The sequence below is a fragment of the Talpa occidentalis genome, unplaced genomic scaffold, assembly GCF_014898055.3.
Source record: "Talpa occidentalis isolate TD23 unplaced genomic scaffold, MPIMG_talOcc4v2.1 talOcc4.14, whole genome shotgun sequence".
NCBI classification, from domain to species: Eukaryota; Metazoa; Chordata; class Mammalia; order Eulipotyphla; family Talpidae; genus Talpa; species Talpa occidentalis.
The window spans coordinates 34,195,076-34,217,796 of NW_023601433.1; the positions used below are offsets into that span (position 1 = coordinate 34,195,076).

The window sequence follows — 22,721 nt, forward strand, 5'->3', positions numbered from 1 at the left end:
CTGAGGACTCTGACTCCTCCTTTACCCGGTCTGCTGGATCCTAGAAAACCTGCTCAGTGGTCCTTCCTGCCCTCTACAATTGGTGTAAGTCGGCAAGATGATCCATGCAGATGGGGATGGAGCCCTCCAAAGACCTGGAGGGACTAAGGAGTAGCAGACTGCCTGTGACAATGCTGGAGGCGTCATGGAGGCACAGGAGATGGACGAGGCCCAGGAGCTACAGAACGAGACCTTATGTGAAGGAGATGCCCAAGAGGACCAGCAAATGACCCCTGAGGCAACAGAATCGTCGGGGAAGAGAGGACCATGATTCAGAGCTTGCCGGTGCTGATGGCAGGGAGAGGCCTAATGGACTTGGACTAATGAACTTGGACTGACAATCCCAACAGAATGTGGAGGACCTTGGCAGGTTATGTTTTTTTTTTTTTTGAGAATCTGGGGGTGGCCAGTGGGCCTTGATGGCCAAAAGCAGCCTGTGTATGCCCACCAGCCAGGTGGAGGAAAAAAGCCAACCAAGAAGGCAAAAGCTGGTGCTGATGCTAAGTTTGGGAAGCCTTGAGTGGCTGCTAAGCACTAAGTAAGCTGAGGAAGGCCAGTGAGTCTCGTAAAATCACTTGTGGGTAATGCCCTGCTCATTCTCGAGTGAGGGTGAGGAGCTGAGGAACCCGTCCTTGGGGGATGGGTGGGGAACGTGGCTTGGATTGGAGCCCAAGCTGAATGTAGAGTTTGTATCCAAGGATCCCCGACCCATGTGCTTGTGCAGTGGGTTGGCCTGAGTGCAGGGGTCTGCGAGTTGCATTGGTGGCTATGAAGGCCGAGTGTTGGAGCGACTGCAGACAGAAACCCTGAGGTTGGCGATTACCCCCAACAGAATAGAATCGCCAATCCCAGAGCTAGTGCATCCTGGGGGTGGATGCGGTGTGTGGCTTGTAGCCAAGACTACAGCCAGGGAAGGCCAGGAAGCCTGACGGCTCCTGGCGTGTTACAGTAGATGCCGTGAGTGGTTCCCCCCCCCTCGTATGAGCAGTGCCTTCGGCAGCAGATTTGGTGACTCATCTGCTGGTACCAATAATTGTCTTTTGCACTAGGTTGGGGGCCTGCCTGGACTTGTTTGTGTTCTGTTGTATTTTGTTATATTGTGATGCATTTACTTTTGTGGGCCATGGCTGCATTGTTTATGTTTGCTAAGAAAATTGTATATATGTAGATTGTATGGCAGAAAACTGAGGGGATGGTCTGTAGGGTAGGGAAAAATGTCAGGCTTTTCTGCCCTCCTGCCATCAGGATAGATGTTGGATCCTTCCGGTCCTGAATGGATGCCTGATGGCGGGCACCTGGAGTAGGGTGTGGGCATAGGTAGATGGGATTCACCTGGGCTAAGACTGGGCTTTTAAGGGCGGCATCACGGGGACACCAGCAGAAGCAGAGAGAAGCAAGAGAAGCAGAAGCCAAGAGAGAGGAAGAGAACGTCAGAGAGCCCAGATAGAGTTAAGATTTGCTGGGGGCTGGGAGAACTGCCAGCCTCCCGCCCCCCCAGCACTCCTGCCTGCCATGTACCCGCTAAATCCCAATAAAAGACCTGCAAAAAACCACTGAGGACTCTGACTCCTCCTTTACCTGGACTGCTGGATCAGAAAACCTGCACTGTGGCCAGTCCTGCCCTTACAAGGTAGAAGACAAAAAGTTGGATCTCTGGAAAGAGATGATATAACAGAAATGCCTTGCAATTATATGGGGATTTACTACTCAAAAAGTGGTTCATTACCTTCTGTAGTGGCAGGATGGGACAGAGCAGGATCTCTATGATCCTACGCAGACAGGTAAAGGAGGAGTCCTGGAGCCCTCAGTGGCTTTTCCAGGCTTTTATTGGGATTTTACCAGGTACATGGCAGGCAGGGGTGCCAGGGGGCCGGCAGGCCTGCCAGTCCCCAGAGAATCTTCACTCTTGGCCCCTACTTCTCTGCTGGTTCTCTTCCTATGGTTCCGTTCTGCTCTCTGGCTTGTTCTGTTCTTGTCTCTGTGACACGGCCCTTATAAGGCCCGTCTCAGCCCAGGTATACCCACCTACGTATGCCTACACCCTACTCCAGGTGCCCGCCAACAGGCATGCATTCAGGACTGCAGGGATCCATCATCAACGCTAATGGCGGGAGGGCAGAAAAGCCTGACAATCCCAATGCCTTCATTTAACTTTCACTACAAATCCTCTGAAGGAGAAATGATTGGTCCTACTGTCCTCATTATACAAATGTTAAAAAGAGACATGAAAATATAAGAACTTTAAGTTGCCATTTAAAATTATAGTTAATGAAATAAAAGGGATAGAATTTAAGCAATTCTTTTACTCCAAGTCCAAGGTTCTTGTTGGGACATTTTATTACTTGGTAAGATTGTGGCAAAATCATTTCACATGTGAGAGTTTCTGATTTTATCTGAGAAATGATCTAGGATTGTTCATTAATTGTGCTGATGCCACATGGTTTAACATGACATTCTGAGGAACAACCAAGTATATTACTAAAATCTCAGATTGTTCTGGGGCTCAATAATTTCCTTATTTTATAAGGAAATTAATGTGATATTATGTAATTAAAGTAATGTCGGGCTTTATTTTTTGGAATAACTTAGAAATATGGTCTATACATGCTGTATCTGGTAAATGGAGAGAGGAAGGGGAGAGAAAATTGGAGGTTGGGGAGCAAAGGAGGAATGCAAGTTTTCAAATTACCTGGTTATTAAAGACTGTTATTAGTCCTTTCTGAGAAGCTGTTATTAGTAAATCCAACTGAGGAATCTTGACAATGCACTTAATCACATCCCGTCTTCTACTACCTGCTATGGCATAAAGTCATGTCAATTTCCAACAACAAAGATCTTAAAACTCATTTGTTAAGCTTGTTTTTAAAAATAGAAAACAAAAAGAAAGCAAACCCCTATATCTAGAAAGCTCCAAGTTATATAAAAATCAAAGTAGACTAAAAACCATTAGTCATTCATTTTTAATTATTCCCAGACATAGTAATCTGTGTCGATAGCACAGTCTAAGAAAATGTGGTATATGATTTCCGAGGGAAAAAAAATAAAATAAACCTGCCCCCACATACACAAATTTACACATTTGTGTGCACATTCACAGAGAATGAGTTTTCCACAGATGTTTTACAATCATTTCTATTTTGAGATTTTCATATCTCAAGAAAATCTACTTAAACTGTCACTATCATGGTTTATACAAAATAAAAACCTAAGATTATCTCACGCTTTCCAGTGTGAAAAATAAAGCTATCTCACTACTGTTATTAATGTTTTCTTTTTACTTTGTGCACTTTGAAAAAGTGCTAAGTTACTTTTCTGCTTCATTAATTCTGTACTGAATGATGAAGTCACATATATTGGTCCTTTCCCAGGGTGGTTTAGTTTCTATTAAAGTCTGAGGAATAACAAATGAGCTGATCTTATACTCTAGTATTATCCCCCTAATCCATACATTCTCAGTAGGAAAATTTTGCCATAGGTGTGGTGTAGGGTAAGGTAAAAATATCAGGTTTTTCTGCCCTCCCACCATTAGGATAGATGATAGAACCCTGTGGTCCTGAATGCATGCCTGATGGCGGGCACCTGGAGTAGGGTGTGGGCATAGGTAGATGGGATTCACCTGGGCTAAGATTGGGCTTTTAAGGGCAGCATCACAGGGATGCCAGCAGAAGCCGAGAGAAGAGAAGCAGTAGAAGCTGAGAAGCGGAAAAGCAGAAGCAGAACTATGAGAAAGCAGAGCAGCAGAGATCACCAGAGAGCCCAAACAGAGGGAAGACTTGCTGGGGGCTGGGAGGCTGCCAGCCTCCTGGCCCCCTAGCTGCCCTGCCTGCCGTGTACCTGATAATCCCAATAAAAGCCTGCAAAAGCCAGTGAGGGCTCCATGACTCTGTCCTCCTTTACCCAGTCTTCAGGATCAGAAAACCTGCACTGTGTCCCTGCCTGTCCATACAATCGGCGTAGTCGGCAGGATGATCCATGCAGATGGGTATGGAGCCCTCTGAAGACCTGGAGGGACTAAGGAGTAACAGACTGTGTTTGCCTGTGACAATGCTGGAGGCGTCATGGTGGCACAGGAGATGGACAAGATCCAGGAGTTACAGAAAGAGACCTCGCATGAAGGAGACAGCCTGAGAGGACCAGCCAAGACCCCTAAGGCAGCAGAATCATCGGGGAAAGAAAGGACCGCAATTCAGAGCTTGCCAGTGCTGATGCAGGGAGAGGCCTGATGAACTTGGACTAATGGAGCTGGACTGACAATCCTGCCAGAAGGCGGAGGACCTTGCAGGTTGATATGTTTTGGGACCCTGGGGGTGGAACAGTTTTGTTTGTAAACCCCAGGACACAGGAATCTGGGGGTGATCAGTAGGCCTTGATAGCCAAAAGCAGTCTGTGTATGTCCAGCAGCTAGGCAGAGGAGAAAAAGCCAACTGAGAAGGCAAAATCTGGTACTGAGGCTAAGTTTGGGAAGTGCTGAGTGGCTGTTAAGCACTAAGTAAGCTGAGGAAGGCCAGTGAGTCTCATAAAATCACCTGTGGGTGATGCCTTGCTTGTTGTTGAGTGAAGATGAACTGAGGAACCTGTCGTTGGGGGACGGGTGGAGAACATGGCTTGGGGTGAAGCCCAAGCCAAAGAGGGGACCCAAGAGAGGCCGCATGTGGAGTTTGGATCACCAACCCATATGCTTGTGCAATGGGTTGGCCTGGGTGCAGGGGTCTGCATGTTGCATTGGTGGCTATGAAAGCCAAGTGTTGGAGCGACTGCAGACAGAAACCCTGAGGGTTGGCGATTACCCTCAACAGTATAGAATTGCCAATCCAGGAGTGAGTGCATCCTGGGGGTGGATGTGGTGTGTGGCTTGTAGCCTAGACTACAGCCAGAGGCCAGGAAGAATGATGGCTCCTGGTGTGTGACAGTAAGATGCCGTGAGTGGTTCCCCTCCCTTGTATGAGCAGTGCCTTTGGCAGCAGATTTGGTGGCTCATCTGCTGGTGCCAATAATTGTCTTTTGCCACTAGGTTGGTGTCCTCCCTGGAATTATTTGTGGTCTGTTGTACTTTATGTATTTTGTTGTTATATTGTGATGTATTTGTTTTTGTGGGCCATGGCTGCATTGTTTATGTTTGCCAAGAAACAAAATTGTATATATGTAGATTGTATGGCAGAAAATCCTGAGGGGGTGGATTGTAGGGTAAGGTAAAAAGTATCAGGCTTTTCTGCCCTCCTGCCATTAAGATAGATGACGGAACCCTGAGGTCCTGAATGCATGCTTGATGGCGGGCACCTGGAGTAGGGTGTGGGCCTAGGTAGATGGGATTCACCTAGGCTAAGACTGGGCTCTTAAGGGTGGCGTCATGGGGATGCCAGCAGAAGCCAAGAGAAGCGAAGCAGTAGAAGCTGAGAAGCAGAAAAGCAGAAGGAGAGCAGAGTAGCAGAGATCACCAGAGAGCCCAGACAGAGTGAAGACTTGCTGGGGCCTGGGAGGCTGCCAGCGGCACTGCCTGCCATGTACCTGGTAATCCAAATAAAAGCCTGCAATAGCCAGTGAGGGTTCCATGACTCTTTTCTCCTTTACCCTGTCTGCATGGGATCATAGAAAACCTGCACTGTGTCCCTTCCTGCCTATACATGTGGGCGGATTGGGTTTTGAGGGAATGTGGATGAGCCTTACCCATTTTGCAGATAAATTAGATATACAGACAGTCCATAAACAGATACACAAAATGTCTGAGGTATTATGATGTCATGGGGAGGGGGCAGTTAGGAAAAGCAATGCCTAAAAGGATCCTTGGAGGTCAACAATGAAAAAAAGAATAAAAGGTTGAGAACACCATCCTAACTAAGCTATCACCATCATCTCTGCTTTCTCCCCTTCCTGCTATAGACTCTTTGCAACACAGAAGCCAGGCTAAACCTTTACAGTATAACTCAGATAAGGTTTCCCCTAGCTCCTTAACCCTCTCATAGCTTTCTGTCTCAGATGACTTTAGTTAGAAGGCCCTAGACACCTGTCCAAAGTCCACTTCTACCGCACTCCCCCCTCAAACCTCCTGGTCTTTTACCACCTCCTCAGTGCAGTCTTCCCTTACCAACCTTATAGATTACAGCATCATGCTCCTGTCACTGAATGGTTGTTTTTCAGGCACTCCTGCTTTGTTGTATGCTGCAACCTGCTTATGTAAATTTTTTCTGATAGCACTTACTGCCTAATATATGTGTTTGTGTGCACGTGTATAGATATATATATGTATATATCTCCATATTTTTGTCTCTCCTTAGTGTAAAATTACTCATTAGTGTAAAATTCCATAACGTCACAGATTTTTCATTGGTCACTGCTATGTCCTCAACACTTAGAAGAGCACCTGGCCCCACATAATAGACCTTAATAATGTTTGTTTATTAAATAAATAAACTACAGAAACTAAATGCCTCCTAGAAAGATGCTTTCCATGTTCTAACTTAGCATGCTTGCAACTTGCCTCCCAGCTCACTGGCCCTCCTCAGCTAAATGGTGGTGGAAGCAGGGACAACACCTGCTTATGTATTTATGATAATAGTTTCCATGGCCAAAGTTGAGTTCTATTGAGGCCCATGGTTGGGCTAAGGAAGGGTGAGTTGAGTTCACAAAGGACTGATGAAAGTTCAGGTAACTTTTAAAGGATCAACAGATTCGAGCTCGATGACATACTTCGTCTCAACTTATGAAGTGAACTCTGGAGAATCTGGGAAGATTCCAGGAATTTTCCTTTCCCTTTCTTGTCCTTCATCCTCCCCAGAGAGAAGGAAGGAAAGGAAAATCAAAGTGTCAACATTTGTGAGGGATGTGTTGGGTCCCCAATTCAAATTTTAAAATAAATATCATACATAAACTGGGGAGTTCCCTCTATAGCACACTTTGTGATTGGCCCAGAGTTAAATTTGAGAGATTTAGGGTTTAATTCCAGAAGTCAATCAAGGGTGATAATGTAGGGCAGTATTCTACTTAGTGAAAATGTAAAAATTCAATTTTAGAATATTTTTAAATGAAATGTGATTTAATTTACTACCAGAGCATGAATTATTAAGATGCCACCATAGAAAGATTTAAAATGAGATATGAGCCTCCAGCAAAAAGTGAATTTTTCCCCATCACATACCTTACTTAGTGTCTTTCAAACTGATAAGAGCATTTCACTCTCAATTGCAAGTATATTATCTTCTGATATTGCATAACAAAGTGTCACTTTCCACCCCCAACCAGTTACAAAGTATTGAGCTACTAAATAAAATGAAAAAAATGATTATATTGAAATGTTGTTGTTCAATATTTATTTTTGAGAAAGTATTAAAATTCACATTAATTTTTATGGCAAATTAAAATTTCACCTGAGATTACAATTCGCTGTTTTCTAGAAACAAAGAAAACCAAATTTTCTTCATCCATCTGGGAAGAAAGAGACTCTTCTTCAGAGAAGTATCCAAAGATCTAAAATTAAAAGAAAAACAACACACACACATATAAATATGCACAATATCTCAGAAAATGGCTGAGATATTGTTATAGATTTAATCTGGTTAAGTTTAAAATCTAATTTTAGCTTTGTAAATGCCAGGGGTTTCCCATATCAAGAGAAGGCAGTTTAATATATTCAACAAGTTGTGTGCCAAAGGCACGTGATTGTTGTGCAGTCATGTTTTTTTTTTTTTTTTTTCCTATGCGTGGACTGAGGCTGGCGTTCTAAATCAGACTGATAGTCCAGTTAGGAACTAGCAGTTATTATGAAGTCACATATATTTCATCAGGCAGGATTCCAGATAAGAACATGGACGCTGAATTTGGCACACCCACCTGACTATTCCTATCCATTTTGCATAAGTCTTCCTGGGTAAGATTTTTTTCATCCCTCCTAAGGAGTAGTTACGGCATTTTTCAGAGACTGCAGTTTCTCTAACCGTTCCAAAGCCTACTCTCTAGATGGTATATTTCTATGAAAGAGCCTGAGGAGAAGTCTATTTGTGAATAAGTTGTCAAGTTATATATTTCCAAGAAATTAAAAAATAATACTGCTGTTCAGTTGCAGTTCTCATGAATTTGAGACTAGTTGATGCTGGTGAAGGATAAGCAGAATAAACTGGGGAAAGCTTCTGAGACATTTGTGAGTATACATATGAACCACAGGGAATCTTGTCAATTTGCAGTTTCTGACTCAGCTGGGGTGGGATCTTGAGAATGTGCCTTTCTAACAAGATCCCCATGAAGGGCCACACTTTAAGTATAAAAAACTAAAAGATTCAGTTAAAAAGAAATCAAATCCAGCTATATATCAGATTGTTTTAATGACATTCCTTTATTTGATCCTAATGAGGCTCAGTGTTATATGTTAATGTGCGCATTCATTGGGTGCTTCACAAATGTTACTACCTCTTCTTTTATATCCAGACCTTATACATGCAAAGACTAGCAAAATAATTTCATCATATTTAGACATTCTTATTTTTTCTACGAAATCAGCATTCAAAATAAACTTGAATAAGGATGGTTTTTCATACGTCTCAACTTTAGGATAAATACTTTTCAGAAATCACAGTTCATTTTCAATGAGTACAGAACCTCTGGATTTAGCATCAAATTACCTCTGAAGGATTAAGAAAAGAGGAAGAAGAGAGCTTCCAATAGATCTAAGATGGAATGGATAGGAAACTTCTGTCACTGGAATATCCTAACCATCACTCATTGATGAGTTAACTGTCAAATATTGATCTACACCTTAGCCTTGTATCATTTGAATCACAGCTTGGCCTTATGGCAAGGAGCATACACTGTGGAGCAAGACAATCCTGTTTCTGAGTCCAGGTGTTATAGTTAATTTGTATTCAGAATTTGGACAAACCTTCATCTCCTTAGGTCTAAATTTCCTTATAAGTAGAATAAAAGAACAAACTTCTGAGGTTTTTAAACAATCTTTAGGGTCTCCCTGGTGGCGCAAGAGTTAAGCAAAGCAAGGTGAAGCTATATGTAGCCATTGCAGCATGAGATTGATCCCTGGCCAGGGAGCTACCCACATGGCGCAGCAGACCTCTCCTGACTCCCCCACTGTTCCCCTCAGCAGTGTGTTTCAGTCAATCTGCCTGTTCTGTTCCCCACTCTGTCTCTGGTGAGTCCTCTCAGCCCCCGCACCTCTGGCCTGTATCCCAGGTCTTGTACGCATAAATAAGTAAATCTTTAAAAAAAAAAATCTTTAAGTGACGAGTCACATGATGCATTTGTACTGTGTAACACAGAGTAATTGTTTAACAACTACATTGTGTATGGCAGTATACCCACAACTATATATATCTACATAAATATAATTAGAAAGCTTGCATTAAGAAGGCTTAATGGGGCCTCCTCTGGTGGTGCAGCATTTGAGTGATGGGCTGCGAAGCTGCCCGCAGCCTCTGCAGTGCCGGTTCGATCCCCGGCCGCCTGCGAGGATCCCACATGGCGAGCAGACCTTTCCTGCCTCGCCCACTGCTCCCCTCAGCAGTGTACTTCATCAGTCTACCTGTTCTGCTCTCCACTCTGGCTCTGGTGAATTCTCTCACCCTCCTGTGCTTCTGACTGTACCCAGTGCTTGTATAAATAAATAATTTTTTTTTAAAAGAAGTCGTAATGGAAGACAGAAGAAAGTATGAATAATAAATTATGTGAAGACCATAGCCACTAATAGAGAAAATTAGGCTCTCTTTGGTGATGATATTTTAAATCAGCAGTCCACTGAGGGATGGAACTAGTTCTTACATAAAAAAGGCTAGTCAGATCGTCACTGTAATAAGCTGATGTGTGTGTAACCTTACTGGGAAAGATGTACATGATTTCAGCAGCTAATCAGAAATGAGAAGGAAATTCATCCCCTTGTTCCTCTAGTCCATCAGGCCCCTGCTTTTGTTTTTTTCTTACTCAACTTAGAATTGGTGGTCTGCCAGCTCCATCACACATTTCCACAGTCCTCCATCCATGCACTGACATGTCAAAAGAACCCACTGCTGGTAAATACACTGCCTGCTCTTGTGCTACAGTGGCTGATTAGCTACACAGAAAATTTCCCAGCTCTATGGATGGGCCACCAATCCATGAGCTCCTGGGTCTTCAGGGCCAACCAGCCATCATCCCATGTGTCCCATAGTGATTTTGTTCATAGTCCACAGAAATTATGTCAAACCTTCTGTACTCTTATAAAATGTGATTCCACCTCCTGTCACTCTCAACAGATGCTCACAGCTCCTTCTTCAGATGATTATAGAAATCACTAGACAAGAGTTTCCTCAGCAACATGCCACCTTACTTTCAAACCAACCTGGTTTTGCATTCATCCATTCTTCCTTCCTTCCCTGTTTTTGAAGATTTATTTATGCATATAAGAACTGGAGTGTAATCAGAGGTGGGGGGGTGGGTGAGAGGATTCACCAGAGAGAGTGGGGAGCAGAACAGGTGGACTGAAATACAATGCTGAGAGAAGCAGCAGGCGAGACAGGAGAGGTCTGCTGGGCCATGTGGGTTGCTCTCTGGCTGACCAGGTGCTGCAGTGGCTGGTTATAGCTTGATAGAGCTTTCTTTAACCCCTGTGCCACCAGGAAGGCTCTCTTCTTCCCTTTAAGAGGAAACCTTTATGACGCAAATCCCTTCACTAATTCTCTACATACCAGTCCTTTTCATCTCTTTAGAGCTTGTCTACTTTGTTTCCCATAGTGCCTTCTATTTGCCCCATTTACTAAATTTATCTTTCAGTATGTTCAAATCTCTCCCATCTTAAAAACAAAAATGTAACAATTATTTCAAAGGCAAAGACAAATAATAATTTATCCTTTTCTTACTTTTCTCCAAAGTCTTTCCCCAAGCATTGTAACTTATTCTACTGCGTCAGATTTGATTCCTTTAACCACCACTACATTTTATTTTTCATTGCCTGTAATGTCAGACATACTCTTCATTTTATTTTTGTTGTTGCTGAGATAAATTGGTTTACAATACTACATGATTTGAGGAATAGGTTCATATGTCCTCAGATAAATATCACTGCACTCACCCATCACAAAAGCACCCATAGTCCTTTACTCTAGACATGGGGCTCACTGCCACCTTTGTTCCCATCTCTAACCTCCCTCTTCCTCGAGTAACCTCAGTTTTGCTGTCTTATTTCTGATTTTTCCGGCTTTGTTTTGTTAGTTCCTGTATTTTGTTTCTCTATATTCTAAACATGAATGTAATCATCTAGTATTTGTCTTTCTCCTTCTGACTTATTACACTTAGCATAATCTCCTCAAGTTCCATTCATGTTGTTGCCAATGGCATGAGTTTATCTTTTTTTTTCAATAGCTGAGTAGTATTCTATTGTGTATAAATACACGACATCTTCTTAATATTCTTTTCTGTCTGGGCAGAGACACGCTCTTTTTGAACTTGAACGCTTCTCTTTATAGTATTCTATTGCAACTGGCACAAATGCCATGACCTTAAAAACATCTATTTGTTAGCTCACAGTTCTTTAGGTTAGATGCCCAACATGGGTCTCAATGAGAAAACTGTCTTTTACTGAAGACTTGGGGGAAAGTCTGCTTTCAAACTCATTCAGGCTGTTGGCCAATGTTCCCTTTTCTCTGTCGTCAGCTTGGGGTCCCTTACATTCTAGAGGCCTTTCCTCAGTTCTATAATACAGTCCCTTACACTTCAGCACCAATAACAATGCTTCAATTTCACCTCAAGCTTGGAAATTTACTTCTGCTTTCTTTTCAGGGATTCATGTGATATCCATTGTGCCAACCCAGATAACTTAGGAAAATCTTCCCATATTAAGGTCAGCTAATTAGTAAACTTAATTACATCTGTGAATTCCCTTCACAGGAGTACCTAAATTGGTGTTTGATTAAATAAGTAGGGAAAAGGAAACTTTTCTCTATAGTAGAATTCTGCCTCTTGTATCCTCATTTTACAAATGCTTTTTGGTACAATTTAAATTATTTGTGCAGGGTCTCCCTGGTGGTACAGCAGTTGAGAGCTGGGTTGTGAAGCTGCCTGAAGCTTCTGCAGTGCCAGTTCGATCCCTGGCCACCAGCTAGGGTCCCACATGGCGTGCAGACCTCTCCTGCCGCCCACTGCTCCCCTCAGCAGTATATTTCATCAGTCTGCCTGTTCTGCTCCCCACTCTGGCTCTGGTGAATTCTCTCACCCTCCTGCACTTCTGACTGTACCCAGTGCGTGTATAGATAAATAAATAAATCTTTAAAATAAATAAATAAATAATTTGTGCAAAATACAATAAGAAAATGACAAATGTTAGCAGTCAATTTCACCTTGGAAACAGATTAGGCAATAATTTTCAGAAAATAATGTGAAATGATGATGATGATTTTTCTTCTAATAAATTCCAGTGTTTCTCAGGAGTGGAGGAATTCCTAACCATATGTGTTGCACTTAATTGGAAATGGGACGTGATCACATAGCAGTTTGTATTCTGCATTAGGAAACGATATCTTATGTGTTTATGAAGCCTATATTTAAAGAGCAATTTATGGTAATTTAAGCTGATTGATAATTTTGGTGTAATTTTTATGGACATAGTGACAGTATATTTGTTAAGTGTCTAAGAAGAGACATGGGAAGAAGTCAAGTAGTGTCTTATAAGAGACAATATTTAGTGCTTTAGTGCTTTAGATTAGGCATGGGTCCACATCCTGATTCTACTGCCTGCCAGTCACAGAATCTCAGGCAATTTTCTTAATTTCTCTAAACCTGAGTTTCCCCAGGTAAAATAAGGATAATCAATAATATCCTCATCCTAATGCCTTTGTGTGGTCATTAAATGAGGAAGTACATGATGGAAATAATTAGTAAATAGGAAGATTAGACAGTACTTGGATTTCACCAACTGCCAGGTAGGCACCTTTGATGTTTGAATTAATATATAATACCCAATTTTGTAAGAGACAGTTTAGGAAACAGCTGGTCAGCTTTGCCATCTTACAGCACATCAGCCACACACATTGCTGTACATGTATTTATAGTCACATCTATATATAGGTAGGTGCCATCATGTGAAACAGCTGCTCTCATAAAAATGACAAATATTTTTCACCACTGAGTTTGATGTTTGCTAAGGGTTTGTGATGCAATATCTTTATTAAGTTGAGATATGTATTTTCCCATTTTATTAAAAGATTTACCATAAGTGGGTATAGATTATGTTGAAAGATTTGCCAGCATCTATTGAAATGATGGTGAAATGTTTAGCTTTCTATTGTTGATCTGGTAATTGATTGATTTGCTCATGTAGAACCAACCATGTATCCTGGGTATGAATCCTTACTATTCAAATGGATAACTCTCTTAATGTATTGTTGAATTTGAGTTAAGAATTTGTTGATAATTTTTGCATCTTCATTCATAGTATGTGATATTCTTATCAAAATGGAGTGAAAACTTGGATATCAGACCCAAAACCACAAAAACATAGGGGATACACTGCTGGACAACAACTACAGAGATGTATTGGGGGATACAATTCTAAGGGCCTGAGAACCAAAAGCAAAAACAAGCAATAATAAATAATGTAAGTAATAAACAAAAATAAACATGTAACTACATGAAACCAAATCCCTTTTTACCATGAAAGAAATCACCACCACCACCACACACACACACACACACACACACACACACACACACACATTATGATATGGACTGGGAGAAGATATTTGCACATCATACATCTGACAAGGCATTAATTTCCAAAATATGTAAAAAACTCACAACTCAACAACAAAGAAGCAAATAACCTAATCAAAAAATAAACAAAAAGATTGCATCAAGATGGTAGCAGAGTGAAGCTTCCTCCAGACAGAAGCAATAAAAACAATGCAAAACAAAGGTAAAAACCCCTGATCATCAACACATGCAATAGGAGCATTAACACTAGTGGAAGTGGTAGGAAAACTCTAAGTGACCCTTGTTTAAGTAACAACAAGGCAGTACATCACACAGTAGGAGAAGTGGCTATGATCCTCAACCCCCTAGATAATGACTTATGCATATGCCAAGACTGGGTCTCCAACAACTCAGTACTACACAGGATAACAATGTGAAAAGGAGGTACCCAGGATAGAGGGTATAATGCAGAAGAACTACAGAGGTGAGGGGTTATAGAGCTCAGATTATTGGCTTGAGTCTGAGGCTCATAACACAAAACAGTTATAGGCTGATTCAGATCAAAGCACCTGGATGAAAATGATAATATTAGTTACCAGAATCTATGCTATACAGCAACATCAGTCTTAAGGGAGAAGATAATTACAATATACATCCACATTAAAAAGCAAGAAAAACTCCAAACAAGATTACATTGATAACAAAAAATACAAAGGCAAAAATATTATACTCCAATATCCTTGAAGGTTGACACAAAATATTTTCAAGATACAACAATCAAGAATTACACACCATGATCAAGTAGGATTTATCCCAGGAATGCAAGGATAGTTTGCTATATGTGAATCAATTAATGGAATATATCATAACAACCAGAGTAAAGATAAAAACCACATGGTATTATGAATTAAGGCAGAAAAATCATTTGACAAGATTTAACACCCATTATGATAAAAATTATAAACAAAATGAGAAAAGAAGGAACCTACCTCAACTAATAAAGGCCATACGTCACTAGCCAGCAGTCATTATAATGCTCAATGGACAAATACTGAAAGCTTTAATATCTGGTACAAAACAAAGATGCCCACTGTCAGCACCTCTCTTTAATTTAGGATTAGAGGTCTTGACCAGAGATATCAGACAAGGACAGGAAATAAAAAAATCCAAATATGAGATAAAGAAGTGAAACAATCTTATTTGCAGGCAATAAGATATATACAGAAGATCCTAAAGACCAAAAAGTTATTAGAAACAATAAATGAAGTGGCTATTGGCAGACCACAAAATCAATATACAAAATCCATTTCTTTACATACATACGTATATAAGCAATGAACAATCCAAAAGAAATTAAGAAAGTAACTGCATTTACAATTGCTTAAAACGAATTAAGTACCTTGGAATAAACTCAACAATGGAGGTAAAAGACCTATACACTGAGAACAAGATGTTATTAAAGGGCTTAGCAATGTAAGGAAAGGAAGAGAATCAATGTAATCAAATGAGGTTTTTTGCCTAAATGTAATGACATCCACATCAAATTCCCAGTGATATTTTTCAAAGATACTGAACAAAAACATATTGAAATTCATATGGACTCACAAAAGGCCTTAAACTACAAAAGCAACCTTAAGAGAAAAGGAGAGAAAGAGATATTGCATTAACTGATTTCAAATTTTACTATAAAGCAAACAACAGTATGAAAAATAGTTTGGTGCTGGCACAAAAAACAGGTACATGGATCAATGGAACAGAATTGAAAGCCTGGAATTATATTCACCAATATACAAGCACCTAATCTATAATAAAACACCATGACCATAAAATGAGGAAAAGACAGTCTCTTTAATAACTGGTAGAGGGAAAAATGGAAAGTCACACAAAGAAAGAATAAAGGTTGATTACTTGCCAATACCATACACAAAAAATAAACTCTAAATGGATTAAAGATTATAAATTACATAAGAAGAAAACATTGGCATACATACATTCTGTGTTATAAATAATAAAGATTATTTGGTGACTCAACCCCTATACTAAGGTATTAAAACAAAATATATAATTTGACTAGCTGAAGTAAAAAAGCTCCTATAAGCAAAAGAAATTTTAAGATTATTAAATAGTCTCATGGATAAGAAAAATATGTACACAATATGTATGATAAGATTAATTTCCAAGATATATAGAAAAAACTCATATAATTCAACAATAACAACAACAACAACAAAAAAAACCCAAATGATTCAATTAACAAATGAGCAGCAGACATGAACAGACAATTCACTAAAGAGGACACCCAGAAGGGCAAAAGACGAAAAAATGTTCATCATCTTTCCTAAGACAATTGCAAATTAAAACTAAAATCTCAGGCCTCCCCGGTGGCACAGCAGGTTGAGCGTAGTGCTGTGAAGCTGTTTGCAGCCTCTGCAACGCAGGTTCGATTCCCGGCCGGCCAGGCAGATACCCACATGGCGGGGCAGACCTTTTCCTGTCTTGCCTGCTGCTCCCCTCAGCAGTGTTTTTGGTCGTCTGCCTGTTCTGCTCCCTTTTATGTCTCTGGTGAATTCTCTCACCCTCCCGCACTTCTGGCCTGTACCCCAGTTCTTGTATAAATAAATAAATTTTAAAAATAAATAAATAAAACTAAAATCTCACACCTGTGAGAATGGCACTTAAAAAGCTTGCAACAACACATGCTGGCGATGATGCTGAGAAAAAGGAATCCTGTTACACTGTTGGTGGGATGTGAACTGATGAGACTATTATGGAAAAGAATCTAGACTTACCTTTAAAAATAAAAAAGGAAATCCTGTATGATCTGGCAACCATTTATTGGGCAGATATCCAAATGTTCTACAAGACTTGCAGCAGCATTATTTACAATAGCTAGGCCACTGAAGTCTAAATCTCTTTCAGTGGAAAATGGGTCAAAAAGATGTAGTATATACATGCATGAAATATTGCAAAATCACAAGAAAGGATGAAATACAGCTATTGTCAACAAAGTGGAGTGGTTTTGAAAAAAATCACTCTTGTATGTTTTCCTGTATGCAAGAACACATATCAGAATGATAAAAACAAATATTGGACATTCATAAAACAATTTAATAATTGGGCCTCCCCTGGTGGCGCACGGGATTGAGTGCTGCGCTCTGAAGCTGTCCGCAGCCTCTGCAGCACTGGTTGGATCCCAGGCCGCCGGCGAAGGTCCCACATGGCGCAGCAGACCTCTCCTGTCTTGCACACTGCTCCCCTCAGCAGTGTATTTCGTCAGTCTGACTGTTCTGTTCCCCACTCTGTCTCTGGTGAATCCTCTCACCCTCCCACTCATCTGGCCTGTACCCCAGTTCTTGTATAAAATAAATAAATAAATCTTTTTAAAAAACCCAACAATTTTATAATGTAAAATACTTTCAGAAACTACTGCACATCTACAAACATCCTCATTGCTTTGAGGTTACAGTGAGGTAATGGACAGGAGACACAGCGATGTTGGTGTAGGCCAGGAGCTAGAAAAATCATAAGAAATATAAACTGTGGTATATGGAGTGGTTAGATGAGTATATCAAGGACTGATTATATTTAAAACCTGACAAAACCAGAACCCTACTATGAACCACAATTTCCCAGTCTTTAAGCTAAGAATAAAATGCACCATACCTAATTGTGGGGAAAGTTAAGTATAAATAAATGCATACATGGGTACTGGAATATTACCTAGCACAGAACAAGTGATGTAACAAGAGATGTTTCTATATTCTCTGATATATGTGTATTTATGTAATGTATATATCACATAAACATATATGTATGCTTACATGTGTGTATATATCTACATTATGAAATTATGCAATTTGGAAAGATAGATTAGGAAATTTTTATAACTCATAACTATTCTAGAAGAAGCAGAACTCAGTAACAGAAACAAACCTGACGGAAGGGACAGGCAAGTCTTAATTATTCATATTTCTTCATTATTCGAGCCTCCCTAGAATCCTGGAAATACATGAATACTTTAACTTTCCTATGGTCCTATTTGAAAGGAATGAAAATCACAGATTGATTTTTGAATGATGAATCTCAGAAACAAATGTCTGGGCCCATCCTCTATTCCACAACTTTCTGAATATATAACCTTGAATAAGTAATTTACCTGCCTAAAAACAAATGTGCAAAGGACCTCAATAGACAATTCTTCAGAGAAGACACATGAAAAAATATTCAACATCACTTATAAGGGAAATGAAAGTCAAAACCAGAGAAAGATAACACTTTATCCCTGTGAGAGTGCCCTGTATGAAAAGACTGGAAACAACAAATGTTGGTGAAGGTGTGGAGAAAAAGGAACCCTCATCCACTGTTGGTGGGAAAGTAATTTGGTGCAGGTTTTATGGAAATTTCATGTGATCCAGCAATACTTCTGCTAGGTATTTACCCAAAGAATCTGAAAACTCTAATATGAAAATCATATGCACTCCTATATTCATAGTAGCATGATTCACTATAGCTAAGTCATGATACCAATCTAAGTGCCCAATTATAGACAACTGGATAAAGAAATACAGAATATATATGCAATGGAATACTGCCCAGCTTCCAAAAAGATGATACAAAGATGGTACAATATGGATAGAGAATTAAGTCAGAAAGTAAGACACCAACTATATAATTTTATTTCTGGAACATAAATATAAATAGCCAAAGAAAACAAACTGGCAAAGCACAGCAAAAATGGTGCTTAGACTCGATGAAAAATTTACAGTTAACCAAAGGTAGTGGGGGTAAGGTAAAGAATGGGAGTTCTGGTAGCAGGTGATGAAAGTGTGATGCTGGATCCCAAAATTTTGTGGTTATGTAAATGACTAACAAAAAAAATGTTTAGTAAAAATAAATCATAAATGTTGCCACTTATACTTGTAATAGCACAATGTTACAATGCTTATTATAAATAACTTCCAAAGGGATACTAAAAACATCAAATGACTAAAATTTCTTGAGGAAAATTAATAGAGATATTATACCAGATAAATTTGTTCAGAAGAGACAAAGTTTTATATTGTGAAAGGAAAGACTTTATAGGTGTAGGCATTTAAACCTGCCACATACACTTTGTGGATTTAACCCCTTTGGGAGGAATTTCATTTAATTATTTATTCTAGACTAAGAAAGGATAATGCCTGGATTGTATAATATAAACATGAAAGGTGACTACCTCACACCAGTCGATAGATGCATCAGGGTTGTTGCAGAGTTTTCTGTAAAAACATTTTACATCTTGATTCTTCACTTCTGGACCAAAGAGTTCCTTTACCATTCCATAAAACTTTTCATAATCAATTGCATCTGTATAATCAATTGCACAAGAGTATTGTTATAAAATTGCAAATTCCAAACTGCATTTTCAGCTGCTTTTCGTATTTGTTAATTTATTTCATTATTTTTGTATCTCTCATCCCCAATCTGGTAGCCTCAGTTTTGCAGTGATATTTCTAGGGTTTGTTTTTCATTAGATTTTAATAGATCCTTTTTTAGGGAACTCATGTTCTAGTGGGAGAAACAGAAAATTAACAAGTGAGCAAAAAGTGTTTACAGACAATGTCAGGCAAAGTTAGAATTAGACATTAGATTAGTGGTTCTGGATGGATGCAGTGAGAAGGGCATCAAGGAATATTCCAGAATACCAGAAATACTCTCTATCTTGATCTGGTTGGTAATGCAGGCATGTTGACTGATGTCCAAATTTATTAAGCTAAATATTTTTGATTAATGTGTTCCATGGACTTTATTGTATGAATACCATACCTTAGCAACAAAATAAAAATCATTAATCACAGATTAAGTACTAGAAGGGAAACCAACGGGGTAGTATTGAACATCAGGAAAGCCTTCTTGAAAGAGATGGGTAAATAAATAAGCTGAAGCCGATAAACAGAAAGAGTCAGCAATGTACAAAGCTGGGCAAGAGTGTTTTAGGCAGAGAGAGACCAGCAAACAAAAAAATACACTGAGAATGTTCTGGGAAGGTCAGTAAGTATGGAGTACAGTGAAGACTGGTTAAAAAGTGATGTGAGATAAAATCAGAGGAGTGCTAAGCTAGAGTCAGAAGTTTATATTTTATTTGAAACATGGGAAATGATGACTTGACTTTAAATTTTTTGAAAGCACTCTGGCTTTCTCATCTGGTAAGATGAGTGAAAGCTATAAAACAAGGGAGAGGTTAGTACATTAGTCCACATTTCAGATAATGGGCCAGGGAGGCACAGAGATCATCTATAACTCAGCTGTTATTAAAAAAAAAATGCCTCATTTATCCCAATTTTCTCAATTATTAAATAACACCCCCTTTCATTCTTGAGAATGTCATTAATCATGTGATAAGTGATATAGACACTCAAGAGATACCATTGAAGATAATAAGATGTTGTGGGAAGTAGATTTGCAAAGACTTGCAAGTCATTAGAAGATTGGAAGTTGTTGGGAGCAGAAATGAGTAAAGGAAAGACAGGAACATAGATTTAATGATCCTCATTCAGGGGTAATGTTGCCCTTTCTCTCCAATAGCGACATTAGGAAATGTCTGCAAGCATTTTTAATTATTACAACTAGGGATGGAGGTGCAACTAATGTGAAATGGGTAGATACCAGAGATGCTGCTAAATACCATACGGTGTACAGGACAGCCCCCTCCCATACACGCATTACTCAGCCCCAAATGGTACTAATGCCAAGGTTGAGAAACTGTACTGAATGACACTCAGGTTTCTGGTTTCAAACTCAACAGATGTTGGCACTACTTACCAAAACATGGGGAACTAAAGAAAGAATAGGTTTCCTAGGGAAAACTAAGCATTCCATCTTGGTCATATTAAGTTTGAAATTTCTATGAGATATCCAAATAGTTTGGCTGTTTAAATTCACTTCAACTAGTATGAGATATGCATCTCATTATAAATGCCACTTGATGAAGATAATGAGATTTTCTTTCCTAAGATGGTTTCACTTCTATCAAGCACACTGATGAGATTTAGGAGCAATATTACATGGAAAAAAATCCTTCATGGAAAAATAGTATTTGATGCTGTCGTTGTATTTGACACTATAAATAATAAAAATAATAAAAAATAAATAGTATTTGATACTGTTTTTTAGGTAACACTTTTCATTAAAAACATTATACTTATTTTTTAGTTTATAGTGAGAGGAAAACCTAATTTTCCAGTATTTATTAATGAATATGAATCTATGCTAGTATTAGCAATAGGATAAAAGTTAAGATTATATATCTCCCTTCTCAATCTTTCAGGACTATCCATCCCTCTGTCATGGAAGATAATTTATCTAATAGCATTTCAATTTATCAAATATATTAAAATCCATATTCCATATACAATTATATATATGTTAATTATAAATATATTTAATATATATACAAATACACACATTTATATAAAAGAGGAAGGCATTTCCAGTGTGGCTTTGTGATTGCAAGCTCTAATTGAAAACAAAGTTGATATTTTCATTTAGCACACATGTAAGGAGCATTTCCTGGACACTGGACTGCCCTAGGGTTACAAAATCCTCCAAGCACTCCCAGTGCAGTAATGGGGGAGGGGCAACAACAGATACACACACAGCATCTTCAGCCGACTAAGTGCAGCTTGTAAAGTCCTCCAATCGCAATTAAGCGTATTAACAATGCTAAGGATGGTTTTTCCTGGGGAAAGTTTGGAAGTTTTTACAGAGGTGACATTTGGGGTGGGTTTTAAAAATGAGCAAGAGTTTACAGGCACAAAAAGAAAAGGGGAGGAAAGACAGTACAAGTTGGGGGAACCACATAAGCAAAATTAGAGTATTAATAGTATGACACATCTGAAAATGCTTTTTTAAAAAAGCTCATTTTAGGGTAGACATGCGTGAAGTAAAGTTCCTGGAGCCAAGGTTGGAAAGGTAGTTTGAGGCAAGAGCTCGAATAGCCCTGGATGCCAAGTAAATGTATATGAATTTTAGAAGTGGGATAATGAGTTAGAAGTGGGCAGATTAAAATAAAATTTAAAAGGAAAAAATTTTGGCAGAAGTATAGGAAGACTATTATGTTAATAAACTTGTAATAACCCTCAAGTGGTATGTCATCAAATAGTCAAGATTATACCAAGATATTTGGACTAAGATACTATAGGAATGTGATGTCTATGCTATAAGTCTGAGAAGGAACATGGGCAAATATCAAGAAAAAAGGGAGCCAGAGATTGTATAAAGACAGGAAGAAAAATTTTCTGGAAGCAGAGTCAGTTGTTAATGCAATGAAATGACCTAGTAGGCTAGAAAATGCAAACAATTTATAAAATTTGCAGCCATTATTAGGTTATCAAATATCTTGGTAAGAGTTTTTTCACTAAAGTGATGAGGGAAGCAGAACTTGAGTAGAATGAAAACTCAGTGACACTGTGGGGAAATTTATAATAGAGGAAAAGATATACAGTGGTAACCTGAAGGGATGGGAAAGTCACGATCTTAGGGTATATTTTTAGTTTGAGATAAACTCAGTGAAATGGAAATTTTGAAGTTGCTGCAGCAAAGTGATAAGCCTTGGAGAGGAAGAAGGATGGAAAGAAGGTGAAGCATTATGTTAATAAATTAGAAGTGGAGGAAAGGGAGTTGTAAAGAATTTGTGTCTTTTGGTCTTGCTTTCTCTTATAATGCTGGAAGTTTGGCTGAGAAGAGTCATAGAGAGTTCAGAAAAAGTGGTAAGGGTTTAGAAAATCAATTGCACAGAGACAAAATAAACTGACTAGATAAAAATGAAAGGTTTGTCAAGTAGTATAGAAAATCTAGCCAAGGACATAATCAACTGAAAGACTTATCGATTCTGAAGCTTAGCTCTAACATGTAAAACTGAGTGACTTGGGCAGATGATTTATTTGTACCTTTCCTTTTTCACAAGTAAAGCCAGGACAACAGCAAAATAACAATACCCGTCTGTTATTGATAGTACTGTCACAAGAATCATTTAAATTATATTTATT

The 22,721-nt window shown here is 39.2% G+C and overlaps 2 protein-coding genes across 6 annotated transcripts in view; one reads left to right on the forward strand and one right to left on the reverse strand.

Moving 5' to 3' along the window:
- The window catches only part of WDR64 (WD repeat domain 64), a 147,354-nt gene that overhangs the window by 123,418 nt on the left and 1,215 nt on the right, over window positions 1-22,721 (reverse strand). For 3 of the 5 annotated variants that reach the window (XM_037510280.2, XM_037510279.2, XM_037510283.2), the window contains exons 2-4: window positions 18,911-19,041; window positions 7,401-7,500; window positions 2,729-2,835 (exon numbers count right to left, since the gene is read on the reverse strand). In XM_037510280.2, coding sequence (XP_037366177.1) covers window positions 2,729-2,835; window positions 7,401-7,500; window positions 18,911-19,041 — 338 coding nt within the window. The remainder of the gene's footprint in view (window positions 1-2,728; window positions 2,836-7,400; window positions 7,501-18,910; window positions 19,042-22,721) is intronic. The other 2 variants (XM_037510282.2, XM_037510281.2) reach the window with 1 other exon arrangement.
- The window catches only part of CHML (CHM like Rab escort protein), a 33,926-nt gene continuing 19,084 nt past the window's right edge, over window positions 7,880-22,721 (forward strand). Inside the window, exon 1 of the mRNA XM_054694919.1 lies at window positions 7,880-7,900. The gene's annotated coding sequence lies outside the window, so the exon portion shown is untranslated. The remainder of the gene's footprint in view (window positions 7,901-22,721) is intronic.